Source organism: Geotrypetes seraphini, chromosome 1 (assembly GCF_902459505.1).
Source record: "Geotrypetes seraphini chromosome 1, aGeoSer1.1, whole genome shotgun sequence".
NCBI classification, from domain to species: Eukaryota; Metazoa; Chordata; class Amphibia; order Gymnophiona; family Dermophiidae; genus Geotrypetes; species Geotrypetes seraphini.
Genome location: NC_047084.1, coordinates 69006592 through 69022051, shown reverse-complemented (window position 1 = coordinate 69022051; position 15460 = coordinate 69006592). Strand labels below are relative to the sequence as shown.

The following is a 15460-nucleotide window of genomic DNA, read 5'->3' as shown; positions in this document are numbered from 1 at the left end:
TTTTGTTCGCGAAGTGGTCGGCTAGAGTGATTGCGGAGGGAGGGAGGTCGGAGGTGGGGCGTTTGTGAGAGTCTATGTCGAATAGAGAGTTAACTAGTCTAAAAAGTGCTTTGCTGTTTAGAGAAGGGGAGTTTATTAGTTGGGAGTAGTGTTTACTGCGCTTATCAATGATCTGTTTTTTGTATTCTTTGACTTTCAGTCGCCAGGTAAGTCTGTCTAAATCAGTCCCTGATTTACGCCAGGTTCTTTCATGTTTCCGGACTTCTCGTTTTATGGTCAGGAGGTCCGCGTCAAACCAGCTGTTTGAGGGGCGAAGAGTTTTCGAGCGAAGTTTAAGAGGGACAGTGGTGTTAAGAACCTGGTCGCTAAATTTTTCCCAATTTAGGTGGAAGTTGGGGTCTACGTCGGAGTCGGAGATGAGAGTGTAGTGTGACCAGAAGTCTGCTGGATTAAGATGTTCTCTTGTCCAGATGAATTGCTTTGTATGGATGGGGTTAGGCTTTTTGTCAGGTTGTTTTTTGTGCCAGGCTAGTTCAAAATTGCACAGGAGGTGGTCAGACCAGGGGGTATTTGACCAGGTTTGGTCTGAGAGACTTATATTGGGAGTGGTGTTGGTATTGGAGAGAAAGGTGATGAGGTCGAGGTGGTGGCCTTTGTTATGGGTTGTGGTTTGGGGGGGATTGGAGAAGCCTAGTGTCGTGAGGAAGGAGAAAAGGTCTGCGACATTTGGGTTCTCTTTCTGTTCTAGATGTAGGTTGATGTCTCCTGCTAAGAGATTGTAGGTACCTGCTGACGAGTTCGCAAGAAGGTGCTCGTAGAAATCATCTTTTGCTTGATTCCATTTATTAGGGGGTATATAGAATAGCGTGACGATTAGGTTATCTATACAGTCTGTTTTGGAAATTTTGCAGGTGAGGATTTCTAGGTCCTTGGTTGATTTAGAGTCTAGGACATGGAAGTGAAGGTGATTATGGAGAATGATAGCGAGGCCACCTCCTCTTTTTGAGTTTCTTGAGAGAGTGATAATTTTGTAGTGTGGAGGGAGAATGTCCCCTATGATGGGGTCCTGGTCGGAAATGAGCCATGTTTCGGTTAGGAGGACAATGTCTAAGCGAGTTTCTTCCAGCCAGTCTTTGATGAGCTGGGCCTTATTTCTAGCTGAGCGGATGTTCAAGTAGGCACAAGGAAGAATGGATTGTTGTGGGGGGCAGGAGGGTATCGTACGTTGCAGATATTTTAGAGATCGTTTTCTTTTAGGAGTTGGTCTAGGAGGGTGGTGGGTGGTATTGATCACAGGAATTGGGAAAGGACCTGCTTCTGTGCAATCGTGTATAAGTCGATGAGGGCGGAGGAATTTGTCAGGACCGGGGATTCTAGTCCAAGTGGTGTAGGTTGAAATAGGTTCGAATGCTAGGACATTTGTAATCCAGCCTCTTGTGCTAAGCAAATAGAGGAGGAGAAAGGCGGGAAGATTATGAGTGATGCTGGTCATGTTGGAAATGTTGGCCTGGTCAGGAGGGGGGAGAAAGATTCTGAGAGGCTAGTGTGAAGGGGAGACCAAAACTGGGTTCGCAAGGGGGAGATTGAGGGGTATTGGGGGAAGAGGAGGGCTAGGGGAGAAGCTTAGAGAGGGGTAGCTAGGTAGAAGCAGAAGGCCTGGGAAGTGGAAGAAAGAAGAGCGTAGTTCTGTGAATCAAAGTTCAAAATGAGGTTGGAAGCATTTAAGATGAGGTGGACTATGAACAGATCTGTACTAAGTGTGGGCGATGTGTAGGTATAAGAGACTATGAACAGGTCATAAGATGGAATTAAAGGTAAAAATATGTAACAGGTAATTTAGATGCTGCCAATTTAGGTACCTTTTATAGAATCCGTCCCTAAATGAATTCTTTGCTTCTCTCTTTAATGGAGAAGATGTAAGAGATCTACCTGAACCAGAAATAGTTTTCAAGAGAAGCAATGTGGAGAAATTGAAAAAAAAAAACCCTCAGTGAACCTGGAAGATGTACTGAGCCAAATCGTCAAATTAAAGAGTAGTAAATGACCTGGACCAGATGGTATACATTCCAAAGTACTGAAAAAACTCAAATATGAAATTGCTGATCTGCTCTTAGTGGTTTGTAATCTATTATTAAAATCATCTGTAGTGCCTGAACACTGGAATGTGGTAAATGTAATGCTGCTTCTGCAAAAGAGATTTTCTGGTAACATAGTTTGACAGTTGAGTATAGTTACTGGTGAGAGAATGAAAACAAAGATCCATCAAGCCCAGTATCCTGTTTCCAACAGTAGCCAATCCAAGTCATAAGCAACTGACAATATGCCAAAAGAATAAAACAGATTTTCTGCTGTTTATCCTTGGAATAAACAATGGATTTTCCTAAGACCATTTTAATAATGACTTCTTATCTTTACTTTTAGGAAATTATCCAGACCTTTTTTAAACTCTGCTAAGCTGCTTTTTTCCACATTCTCTTACATCAAATTCGAGTTTAATTACATGCTGAGTGAAGAAATATTTTCCATGATTGGTTCTAAATTTACTACCTAGTATCTTCATTGTGTGTCCCTAATTCTAGCATTTTTGGAAAGAATAATCAAGCAATTCACATCTGCCATTTCCAGACCACTCAGTATTTTATAGACTTCTATCATATCTGCCCTCAGCCATCTCTACTCCAAGCTGAAGAACACTAGCATCTTTAGCCTTTCCTCACAGAGAATTTGTCCCATCCCCTTTATCTTTTTCGTTGCCCTTTTCTAATTCTGCTATATCTTTTTTTAGATGCAGTGACCAAAACTGCACATAATATTCGATATGAGAATGTACCACAGAGCTATACAAAGCCATCATAACATTCTCATTTTTGTTTTCCAGTCCTTTCTTAATACTGTACTTCCTAACATTCTATCTGCATTCTTAGCCCCTGAGGAAGAAGTGTTTTTTGAAACACGGACCGTGTCAGGTCCAGTCCACACGAACAATAGGACCAGTTTTTGGATATAATTATTGTAGTTAATGTATTCATTTTATACATGCCTCATATGTTTTCATGCTTTTTTTATTGATTTCATTGAATAAAATCCTGCACCTTGTACATTCCCCTGCAGTTTTACCAAAGAAAAGCAAACATTACTTAGTGTTGCTTTCTTTTATTTGCAAAACAACAACATACTTTAAATTACCTAAATTTATACCATGTACACATCATCTGAAAAGTCTCACTCTTTGCCATTAGTCTCTCTCTTTGGGACAGTTCACCCTTGGGATCTCTGTTACCGTTGTGACAAATATAGAGTGCAATGGTAACATAAAGTGGTGGTGTAAAGGGCTAAAAGAAACTTGGAAATATAAGCTCATTTATAGAGAGCTAAAAGAGGAAAAGAGAAAGTCAGCTTAAAAGAGGAACAAAATCTTGGCACCCAGGTTCCATTAGCAAGCAATTATTAGTACTAATTAGAATTCACATGCACAACTTTCTAAGCATAGTCTATAAAGTGGTACCCGTAAATTCTACTCAAAAGGTGGCATTGCCAGAGCAGGAACGTGGGCAAGTCGTAGGCATTCCTAAAATTTAGGTGTACAGTTATACAGTGATGTAGCAAGGATGAGAGGCACCCGAGGATGTGAGGCACTTCTCCGCCCCCCCCCCACCTCCTTTCCCGCCCCTCCTGCTGTGCATGCACCGCTTCCCTTCCCCCATACCTCTGTAATGTACCTGCCCTCCTCTCCGCACCTCCGCTCCTTCCCCATCCCCCCTCCTCACTACCATGCGTGCGCACCATTTCCCTTCCCTTGCACCTTTGTAAAATTCCTGGTATGACATCTACCCCCAACCTGATGTCGCGCCAGCGTCGGTTCTTCCTCTGTCACTTCCTAGGCGCAGGCTCAGGAAGTGACATCAGAGGAAGAGCCGACACTGGCGCGACAGCAGGTTGGGGGTAGATATCATGCCAGGAATTTTACAGAGGTGCAGGGGAAGGGAAGCGGTGCGCACACATGGCAGAGAGGAGGGCAGGTGCCTGCGCCCTCACCAAGTCATGCCCGGGGTGGACCATCCCCTCTTACAACGCCACTGCAGTTATAGGATATGCCCGATCTGTGTACCGTTTAGCCTCAGACATTCATACCAGTTTTTAGTTGGTGTAAATGACTGCGCTTAAATTTTAGTCATAGGAATGGGCTCTATGTAAATTCTATAAACAGTGCCTAACTATAAATGCAGTTTCTAGAACAGGGCTAAATGTGGATTTTTGGGGCTCCAATTCTTTTATGCATCATAAATAGAATATCCCCCTATATAGGTACGTTTTTCAATAACATATGCATTTATGCCTGCATACTATTTCGGTGTTCAAAGGAATGTGTTAGGCTGGGATGCAAATAATGCACTAAGTTTTAGATTCTCAAAACTGTACAGTATGTATTATTTTGTCTGGAAAAACTATCAGGGCGATATTAAAAATGATTTAACCGGCCAGAAACAGATGCTGACTGGTTAAATCGTTTGGTCAGGGCTATCTGCTAATTTTCAGCGGCACTTAACTGGCTATTTGGGGGACATTCTTAGGGCAGAATCAGCACTTGGATGCTTAAAAACCCTCCCTCCCCTCCCCCTCCCCCACACACTTTTTACTAAGCCATGGTAGAGGTTTCTACCACAACCCAGAGCGCTAAATGCTCCAACACTGCTCTGATACCCAATTACCTAAACAACCGCCTGAACCAAAATCTCGCCGCTAGACAAAGAAGATCTAAGACTCCATTTACCTACCCCCCATTCAAAGGCACCCAGCGTAAGAAGATGTTTGACAGTCTGCTAGCGACGCAAGCAGCAAAATTGGACCATGCCATCTCCAACCTGCTGATGACATCAAGCGATTTCAAATCTTTTCACAAAGAAATCAAAACCCATCTATTCAAAAAATGTATACAGATGTCATAACTCCAACCTTGATTCCCCTCAGTGTGACTCCCCCATCCTCCCTTCTTCACCAGTTACCCTTCCCCTCAAAGCCCAAGCTTGTCAACTGCTTCCCTAACTGCATATATTCTGAAACTGCACTATATCCTATCTGTACAGCATCCCGAATTGTATATCCACTGGAATAGCCCAATCCTCCTTGCCATATGCCATTCCTTAAACCAGTGTTTTTCAACCGCTGTTCCGCGGCACACTAGTGTGCCGTGAGATGTTGCCTGGTGTGCCGCAGGGCCGCCATCAGGGCAGTACTACCAGTCCTGCATTCAGGGGCCCGGAGCTGACAGGGGGCCCGAGGCAGGGGCGCCAGTAGCTCGCCAAGGCAAAGTGAGTCGATCACCCAAGACTCACTTTGTCTTGGCGATCTAATCTATCGAGCTGATAAGTCTTCTTCTCCCCGACGTCAATTCTGCAGTCGGAGAGGAAGTTCGGGCCAGCCAATCGCTGCCTGGCTGGGCGGAGCTTCCTCTCCGATTGCAGAATTGACGTCAGGGAGAGCATGCGTCGGCGTCGGCTTTGGGGCCTGTTATCCATTGGTGGGTCCTGTTCCCCGATGGCAGCGGCAGTGGCAGTGGCTTGGGGAACGGCAGGGAGAAAGAAAGAAAGGGGGCAGGCAGGGAAACAGAAGGAAAGAAGAGAAACAGAAAAAAAGAAAGAAAGGTCAGGGAGAGAGGAAGAAAAAGTTGGGGGAGGGAATGAGGTGTGGAGGAGAGAAAGCATACAGGCTGATAGAAGGGAAGAAAGATTGGATGCACAGTCAGAAGAAGAAAGTGCAACTAGAAATCACCAGACAAGGTAGGAAAAATGATTTTATTTTAAATTTAGCAAAGTGGAGGCAGTATTACCACAGTTTTCAAAGGAATTTGCCTAAATAACTTAATAGTTAACTGGGTAAATTCCCAGAGATGAAAACTTCCCTTCACTTACTATGCACAGTTCTGAATTTATATCTGCTGTCTATATTTTACAATATGGTCACCTTTTACTAAACCGCAATAGTGGTTTTTAGCGCAGGGAGCCTATGAGCGTCAAGAGCAGCGCTGGGCATTCAGCGCAGCTCCCTGCACTAAAAACTGCTATTGTGGTTTAATAAAAAGGATGGAGGGTATATTTGTCTATTTTTGAATGCTATAAAAACCAAATACAGAGAGAGACTGAGAGCTGTTGACAAAGAGCTACGTGTGTGTCTTTCTTCGATTCCAGCCAGAATATCAGCTTTGTGTTCAGCCAAACAGGCCCAGGTTTCGCACTGAATAAAGTATTTTATAATTTTTCACTATTCTGTTTACTTAATATTTCATAATAAAGTAATTATAAAATACTTTCTTTGTGTTTATTTGATTCCTATTCAAGAGAATTACTTTATATATAGTCAATATAGGCACAGAGTTAAATTTTTTAACATTTTCTAATGGTGGTGTGCCTCGTGATTTTTTTTCATGAAACAAGTGTGCCTTTGCCCAAAAAAGGTTGAAAAACACTGCCCTAAACTATACTACACCATTCTTCTTGTAACTCCTCTGGAAATGTTCTTCTTCTTGTAACTCTTCTGGAAAAGTCCAGAAGTCTCTTTCTAATCATCCTGGAAATGTCCAGATGTCTCTTTTGTAATCCGCCCAGAACTGCAAGGTTGAGGCGGAATAGAAATCAGTAATGTAATGTAATGTAATATGAATTCCTATGAGCGGCAGAGCATTTAGCACCCCGGGCCACAGTAGAAACCTCTACCATGGCTTAGTAAAAGAGGGCCGAAATGTTGATATTCAGGAATTTACCATCCAGAGTAACCGCATAAATGAGACTGCATAAAACACAGTCCTTTATGTAGCAACCCATAGCTAGTTAAGTGCTGAATATCGACTTAACCGGTTATCAATTAGCTGGCTCCACATAAATCAGATTACATTGCTGAAGTACAGACATGGTCTGGCATAGAATTTCTGGGAATAGCACCAGCAACAGTCAGCAAAACACTCACTGCCACTGGCTGTATTGACCCTTATAAATGTAGTTTTGATTTGGTTAAAGGTACAGACTTTGCCGTTAAAGAGTACCTGTGGAGGTTGCCACAAAGATGGCAGGTTTCATTATCATTCCCAAAATGTATTCCCAAGGCGCTTTTTCATGGCAAGATAGTCTACTGTACATTTTGTAGAATGTAAAAGAATATCAACACTGCTCATGGGAGTTTTTTTATGCAGTCTGACTGATACTGTTCATTTTCTTTTGTTCTTATAGAAACATGTTCCCTCCAAATATGGTAGAAGCCTGCTTTAAACAGGTAAGGACTTGAAGCTAATTCAAGGTAAAATCTTTTCAATTTATTTAAAGGCCTGGGTGATTTTATAAGTGCCCAGCCAGCAAAGTTGGAAAAAGTCTCCCTAGTCACTTCCAACTTCTTAGTCCCTTCCTTGAGATTCAGTCTTCCCCACCATCTATTCTTCCTATCTGCAACGTTTTGTTCCTGTCCTTTGTCTTCTGCCATTGTCTCGCCTACAAAGTACCTGTGCTGTGGCCTCACAAATCTGAGCTGGTTGCAACTGAATATATGAAACCTAAACTGACAGCCGCTGCCATCCACCAGGGCCAGCACTTCCATTAGGCAAATTAGTTGGTCACCTAAAGCGTCAAGATTCTAGAAATAACAAAAGTCAGTGAGCAGGAAATTTAAATCCCTTATTTCCTTGTTCCTGTTCTATAAGAGCCTGTTCTATAAGAGCCTGTTCTATAAGAGCATTTACCACAGCAGCTTGAACCCCATAACCGGCAGGAATGAGGGCACTTAATTGCACAGGATGAGCTTCGCAGTATGAGCTGTGAGATCCCGTAACTTCATGACTCTTACTGTGAGTCTGGCCTAGCACAGCAAAAGAATCTGGAGTGTTATTAGGCCCCCCCTTCCTCCTGGGGGAGGTTCTGGGACTTCCAGTGGGATTTGCAAGAGGGGTAGAGCTAGGGGTGCAGAGGGAAGCATGGGTGGGGACACAAGATTAAAGGTTTCCTTAAAGCAGTCTAGCAGTGCTCTCATGGGTGCATGTCTTTGATGAAATTAAGGCCCTACACCTCCTCTTGCTGTATGGAGCACTGTGAGAACTCAGAATGCTGCTGGTGGCTCAGAGATAAAATCCCCCTACTAATGTGCAAATAATCAGGGGTTCAAATCCTACATGTTACTCTAGTTTAAAGACTGTATTAAAAATGCAAGAGCCTATAAGTTGCATTCTTAGTGGGGAATGTGTGGCACAGTGGTCAGAGCTACAGTCTCAGCACCCTGAGGTTTGGAATTCAAATCCCACACTGCTCCTTGTGACCCTGGGCAAGTCATTTAATCTCCCATTGTCCCAGGTACATTAGATAGAGTGTGAGTCCACCAGGACAGATAGGGAAAAAATATTTGAGTACCTGAATGTTAATCACTTACACTATAAGTGGTATATTAATGATAAAAACTCTAGATTTCATGGTACAATGAGCAGAGAGAGGAAGTGATTTCCCTCTACTTGCTGACTTTATCCTTAAATTATCCATTCATCCAACCAAACCAGAGTCTTTTCTTTTAACTTAGTCATTGGGTCAAAAGCTGTCTGGTGGGACAGGTGTGCCCAGCAATGACTGCAAAGGCACCTACAGCCCAATGGTCAGACCAATGGTCCATCAAGCCCATGTGGCCAATCCAGGTCACTAGTACCTGGCCAAAACCCAAGGAGTAGCAAGTTTCCATGCTACCGTTACAGGGCAAGCAGTAGCTTCCCCCATGTCTTTCTCAATAATAGACTATGGACTTTTCCTCCAGGAAATTGTCCAAACTTTTCTTAAAACCAGCTACGCAATCCACTCTTACCATAACCTCTGACAATGCGTTCCAGAGTAGAGAATGACACGGTGAAAAAATTGGTCCCCGTCACCGCCCCGTCCCCGTCTCACCATCCCCGTCACCGCCCCGTCCCCGTCTCACCATCCCCGTCACCGCCCCGTCCCCGTCTCACCATCCTCTTCACCGCCCCGTCACCGCCACTGCCACCCCATTCACCGCCCCGTCACCGCCACTGCAATCCCATTCACTTTTCTTTATTTACGTATAAAGGAAACATTCTTTAAAACTTTAAAACTTAGTTAAATATTAGTTAATAACTATACAAAAACAAAACACGCAGAGAAAAAATTAATTAATATAAATTCTCAAAACTGACACATTTTGATCACTAAATTTAAAATAGTTATTTTTCATACAGTTTTTCAATCACTAATCTTCCACCACCCCTGGGGCTAGCAATGCAAAAACAAACACGACATGTACTTTAAATGCTGCCGTGATTAGCATAGTGACCGCGGCTACGGCTGCAAGTCTCCCCTCCCCCCAGCGATCACGGCAGGAGGGCACCCAACCCCTCCTGTAGACCCCCCCAACGGCCCTCCCGACAATCGCAGCAGAAGGGTACCCAACCCCTCCTGCCGGTCCTCCCAATGGCCTCCCCTAAGATCGCCGGCAGGAGGGTACCCAACCCCTCCTGCTGGACCCCCCCCCCAACGAACCCTCCCACCCCGGAACCCCCTTAGTCTTACTTTCCAAGTTGGACCGGACGGCTCCTCACACGTATGGCCAGCAGGCTTGCCTCCGTCCAAATGAGGCGGGCCCGCCCCTACCCTGCCCAACCCACAGGATCCTAGGGCCTGATTGGTCTAGGCACCTAAAGCCACTCCCGCTATAGGAGGGGCCTTAGGTGCTTGGGCCAATCAGGCCCTAGGATCCTGTGGGTTAGGCAGGGGAGGGGAGGGGCGGGCCCGCCTCATTTGGACGGAGGCAGGCCTGCTGGCCAGACGAGCGAGGAGCTGTCCGGTCCAACTTGGAAAGTAAGACTAAGGGGGTTCCGGGGTGGGAGGGTTCGTTGGGGGGGGGTCCAGCAGGAGGGGTTGGGTACCCTCCTGCCGGCGATCTTAGGGGAGGCCATTGGGAGGACCGGCAGGAGGGGTTGGGTACCCTTCTGCTGCGATTGGCAGGAAGGGTTGATCTGACAAATGAGGAGCACGGTGAAACACAGGTAAATAGCGGTTCCTAGAAGGGGGTACATTGGCCCGCGGGGACAAACCTGTTCACCGTTTCCGCGGTCGGTGAATGGCCTTGTCCCCGTCACCGCAGCGACTGCTAGTTTTCTTCCCCGTTTTTGGCGGTGACCCGCGGCTTAAATGTGGTGGCCGCGGGTAAACCGTCACCGTGTCATTCTCTATTCCAGAGCTTAATTATTCTCTGAGTGAAAAAAAATTTACTCCTATTGGTTTTAAAAATATTTCTCTGTAACTTCATCGAGTGTCCCCTAGTCTTTGTAATTTTTGACGGAGTGAAAAATCGATCCACTTGTACCCATTCTACTCCACTCAGGATTATGTAGACTTCAATCATATCTCCCCTCAACTGTCTCTTTTCCAAGCTGAAGAGCCCTAACCTTTTTAGTCTTTCCTCATACGAGAGGAGTTCCATCCCCTTTTTCCTCTTGGTCACTCTTCTTTGAATCTTTTCTAGTGTCGTTATATCTTTCATAAGATAAGGAGACCAGACTTGAACGCAATACTCCAGGTGAGGTCACACCATGGAGTAATACAGGGGCATTATAACATTCTTAGTCTTGTTAACAATCCCTTTTTTAATAATTCCTAGCATCCGGTTTGCATTTTTTGGCCGCCACCCCACATTGGGCAGAAGGTTTTATCATATTGTCTACAATGAAAGCCAGATCCTTTTCTTGGGCGCTAACCCCCAAGATGGACCCTAGCATCTGGTAACTGTGATTCGGGTTATTCTTCCCAATGTGCTTCACTTTGCATTTGTCCACATTAAATTTCACCTGCCACTTGGACGCCCAGTCTTCCAATTTCCTAAGGTTTGCCTACAAATCAGCTGAATATAAAATGGAATAATACATGGTGCAGCAATGGAGGATGAGGGCTACAAACTGGTAGCTGAGATAACCAAGCAGGTCAAAGCAATAGTACAGCAGATCCTGGAGATGAAACTGAAAAAATTCTTTAACAAGTTAGAAGAGGTCTGTACATGCTTAGAGGCAATCAGAAGCAATGGGCCCAATATTTAGCGCTATTTAGCTGACTGGGAATGGCCAGGGCAGGATTAACCAATAGGGCAAGTAGGCATGTGCCTAGGGCCTGAAATGGTCAGAGGGGCCTGATGAAGGAGGGCATCAACATTGTTTTTTTCCAAACGGCGATGGGCCCCTCCAGCATCAATCAGCAACGCGGGCTCCCCCGATCGGCAACACGGGCCCCACCCCAATCGGCAATGCAGCCCCCCCCCCCCCCCCGCCATCGACAGAAAGTAAGACAAGCAAGCAACACAGGTAAGAAAGGCAGCGGGAACTGTAATTGTGCAAGCAGTGCTGCTTGCCCAAAGCTTCCCTATGATGCAGCTTCCTGTTTCCGCCTGAGCGCATGGTGGGGTGGGGCGGGGCAGAGGCCCAGTGTACTTGTGTGCCTAGGGGCCCTCGATGAATTAATCCTGCCCTGGGAATGGCTCTTCCAGATGCAGCTTGCTTTAGAATAGTAGCTGTTATATTGGATTCAAGGTTATCTTTTAAACAACAGATTAGCAATCTGATCAGGAAAGGCTCCTGTAGTTTACACAGACTAAGGGCTCCTTTTATCAAGCCGCACTAGCGGGGTTAACGCGAGCAACTTTTCATCACGCGTTAACCCCCGTGCTGGCCTAAAACTACCGCCTGCTCAGCGGCTAGCGCGGCCGGCAGTTTAGCGCGCGCTATTATGCACGTTAAACCGCTAGCGCGGCTTGATAAAAGGAGCCCTAAGATATGTTCGTTCATTATTTTATCAAAGTCACTATGCTATTCTTGTTCATTCGATTATACTGGCCCAATTAGAATATTGTAGCTCAATCTATTATGGTGTTAGTAAAGCAGATTTAAAATGATTACAGCTGTTATAAAATACCGCAATTAGATTGATATGTAACAAAAATAGATCTAAACATGTCACTCCTGTGATGAAAACGTTACATTGGTTACTGGTAGAATCTAGAGTGAAGTTTAAATGTTTATGTCTGGTCTACAAAATAATGCTAACTTCCTTCTTTCCCCCGATCTTCATCTAGCCCTTTCCTTGGAGTTCCTTTCTCATTACAATTCCTGTAAACCGTGCTGAGCTCCACGACTATGGAGATGGTGCGGTATATAAACCTAAGGTTTAGTTTAGTTTAGTTTAGTTTAGTTTAGCATGGTCAATTAAGTAATCAAATTGTTCCTTTGGCATTTTATGCATTAAGACAAAGAAGTCGAAGATCCATTTCGTTATACTCATTAGTCTCTCCATCAGTTAAAGGCATTCAACTTAAGGGTTTTGTTTCTTGTTCTATTTCATTTCTCTTCACCACTTTCTGAAATGGTTTATCACTATATCTAAGAAAATGTAACTCTTATTTAGCGTTTCGAAAGTACTTAAAGACCTTTATATTCAATGTTTAATCTGATTAATTAAATAGCTAATCTAAAATCTTATTGTAAACTGCATCGAGCTTCATGATTATTGGGGATGGTGCAGTATATAGGAAGAAAGATTGGATTGGATTCTGTGCTCTAGGTTTTAATTTAGTAGGTTTTTATCTTCAAAAACATTCTTGGAACTTTGAACATAAGAACATAAGAATTGCCGCTGCTGGGTCAAACCGTGTCCAGCAGTCCGCTCACACGGCGGCCCCCAGGTCAAAGACCAGTGCTATAATAAATGGCTCCAGAAAAAGGAGGACGGACCGAGACATCCAGGCTCTACCTCCACTTGTTTCAATAGAAGTAAAGCCAAGATGTCTCCATCTGTCCTCCCCACTTCCATTGCTTTTAGTACAAATAAAACCCGAATGTCTCAATCCGTTCTCCCTTCTCTGGAGCCATATGGTAACCCTATCAGTAGGGCAATTCCTACGATTTCTAGAAATTCCAGTCAGTGGTGTGGTAAGTTTGGACATGCCCTTGTTTTTTATATTTTTGGACAGTATTGCATATTTGGATAAAGCTGTTCCTTTGCATCAGCTGGCTTTCATTCCTTGTGGAATCTGTTTCTGATGCCAGCTAGGTAAGCCATCCTTTTATAGACTTTGATATGTTTTTATATAGAAACATAGAAACATAGAAATAGACGGCAGATAAGGGCCATGGCCCATCTAGTCTGCCCACCCCAATGACACTCCCCTACCTTTCTCTGTGAATAGATCCCATGTGTCTATCCCATTTGGCCTTAAAATCAGGCACGCTGCTGGCCTCAATCACCTGAAGTGGAAGACTATTCCAGCGATCAACCACTCTTTCAGTGAAAAAGAATTTCCTGGTGTCCCCGTGCAGTTTCCCGCCCCTGATTTTCCACGGATGCTCCCTTGTTGCCACGGGACCCTTGAAAAAGAAGATATCTTCTTCCACCTCGATGCAGCTCGTGGTCCATTTTATTCAGCTGTTTTTATCCAGATGGTTTTATTAAATTCTGATTGTATTTTTAATGATGGTGATTGAGTATACAGACATATTTTGTTTTATTGTCACAATAAATGCCTCTGAAGCAGCATGGGGCACTGTTGTTGGGAGCAATTTGAATAAATCTAATATCTCCAGATTGTCTGCCGATTGTTTTGTTCTATGTTGGATTCTTTGGTGGATCGCTTGCCTTGTTGTTTTCTCACACAGTTTCAAACCTGCCTATGTAGCATCAGATGTTCCATATGTCTGTGGTACATTAGATGGACGTTTATGTGGCAGTCCAATAAGCAGCTGACTGCATGTTATTGGCTGTGGTAACCATAAGTAGTACATCGGAGTCAACATCCATGCATATCTCAGCTTTAGCAAGTACATGTTACATCAAATTGTATGCAACATCGGCAGATATGGCTTCAGCTGCAGCATAATAATATATGGTTTCAAAGGCGGCAGCCACCTGTGTGTCACCAGTTACTACAGCTATCTCTATCACGCTGCCACTTGCATGGCACAAGCCACTGCAGCTACTTGTATGGCACCAGCCACTAGAGCCAACTATATTTTATTATATTTTATTTATTTATTTATTTACAGTCCTTATAGCCTGCACAGTTGAAAGATCTAGGTGGGTTAACAGGATTTACAAATACAAATCAAAATAATAAAATAAAAAAGCAAATGAATCCATAAAACAAAATCATTAAAAATATGAAAAAGACAAGAAATATCAATTATAAAGTAAATCTGTACTACATAAAAACCATAATCAAAGTGAAAATTCTTCAAGAAGAAATGCCAAATACACGCATGAATAGCACTGTTTTGATTTCTCTTTTAAATGACAGCAATCTCATCATATGGCACCAGCTACTACATGTCTGTTGATTTGTAATTGATTGTTGATGTGCCATAGTGTTGAAAATTCAAAACCAAAAGCGGCACCAGTATCGATCTGTAATATAACTTACTCCACTAGTCACAAAATCACTTTACATACGTTCCTCAGATTGCCACACCATTATACAGTGTGGTAGCCTATCCTCACTGGACCTTTATTTTATGTGACGATTTTGGATTTAACTTTATTCTTAAATATGCAGACCCGGTATAAAAGATAAGTCATTCAACTTGCACAATAGCACTTTATAAGTATAAGTCTTAAATTATATAACGGTTAAAACTATTTAAGAATAAAGTTAAATCCAAAATCCCTATATTTCCTAATGAGAAGAGCGATATGGACACCACATAGAATGAAACTAGCACATTTAAAAGACGATGATCTCTGTTGGCATTGTCAAAAAAGCCCAGGTACCCTAGCACATATGCTGTATAACTGTCCTAAGATTTTATCTTTTTGGACGCAAATTTGGTCCTTAATTAGACTAGTAACCAATTGTACTGCTAAATTATCCTTTGACATAATTATTATGAGATCTCTCCACCCTTGCTTTCAGTCTTGTACCTGTGATCCAAAATTGATTGATATATTGATATCTGTGGGTATACAGCATATTTTGCAAAATTGGAAATCCGCTTCTCTTTTGAATTTCACTTTTTGGTGGAACTCTATATGTCTATATAAAAAATTCAAACAACATGCTATTGACAAGAAAAAGACCAATTTGTTATCTTCACTAAGTGATATTTGGACTCCCATTGATGATTACTTACAATCTCTTTAATTATGTGATTATTATGTTTTCGGTACAAGCACCTTCTGAGGATATATATCCTATACTATTATGATGTTCTCTGCCAATTTCTGTACTCTGTTTATTGATACATGATGTATATTTTTTCCTTTTCTTCATTATCCAATAAATAAAGTGAACTTAAAAAAAAATAAAAATGACATTTTTATATCTCCTAGTTTCAGTCTTATCTGGCACTTGGGTACACAAGGAATATGTTGGGATTCTTGACTTTCAGTTCCTCACTCATTTTCACTCAAGTTTGGATTGGATTAGATTTATTCTTTTTTATATACTGCCA

General features: G+C 43.1%; 1 protein-coding gene across 1 annotated transcript in view; it reads left to right on the top strand.

The window, feature by feature from the left end:
* Nucleotides 1-15460, top strand: part of SLC1A3 (solute carrier family 1 member 3) — a 219880-nt gene that overhangs the window by 158364 nt on the left and 46056 nt on the right. The window contains exon 5 of the mRNA XM_033932783.1: nucleotides 7221-7263. Coding sequence (XP_033788674.1) covers nucleotides 7221-7263 — 43 coding nt within the window. The remainder of the gene's footprint in view (nucleotides 1-7220; nucleotides 7264-15460) is intronic.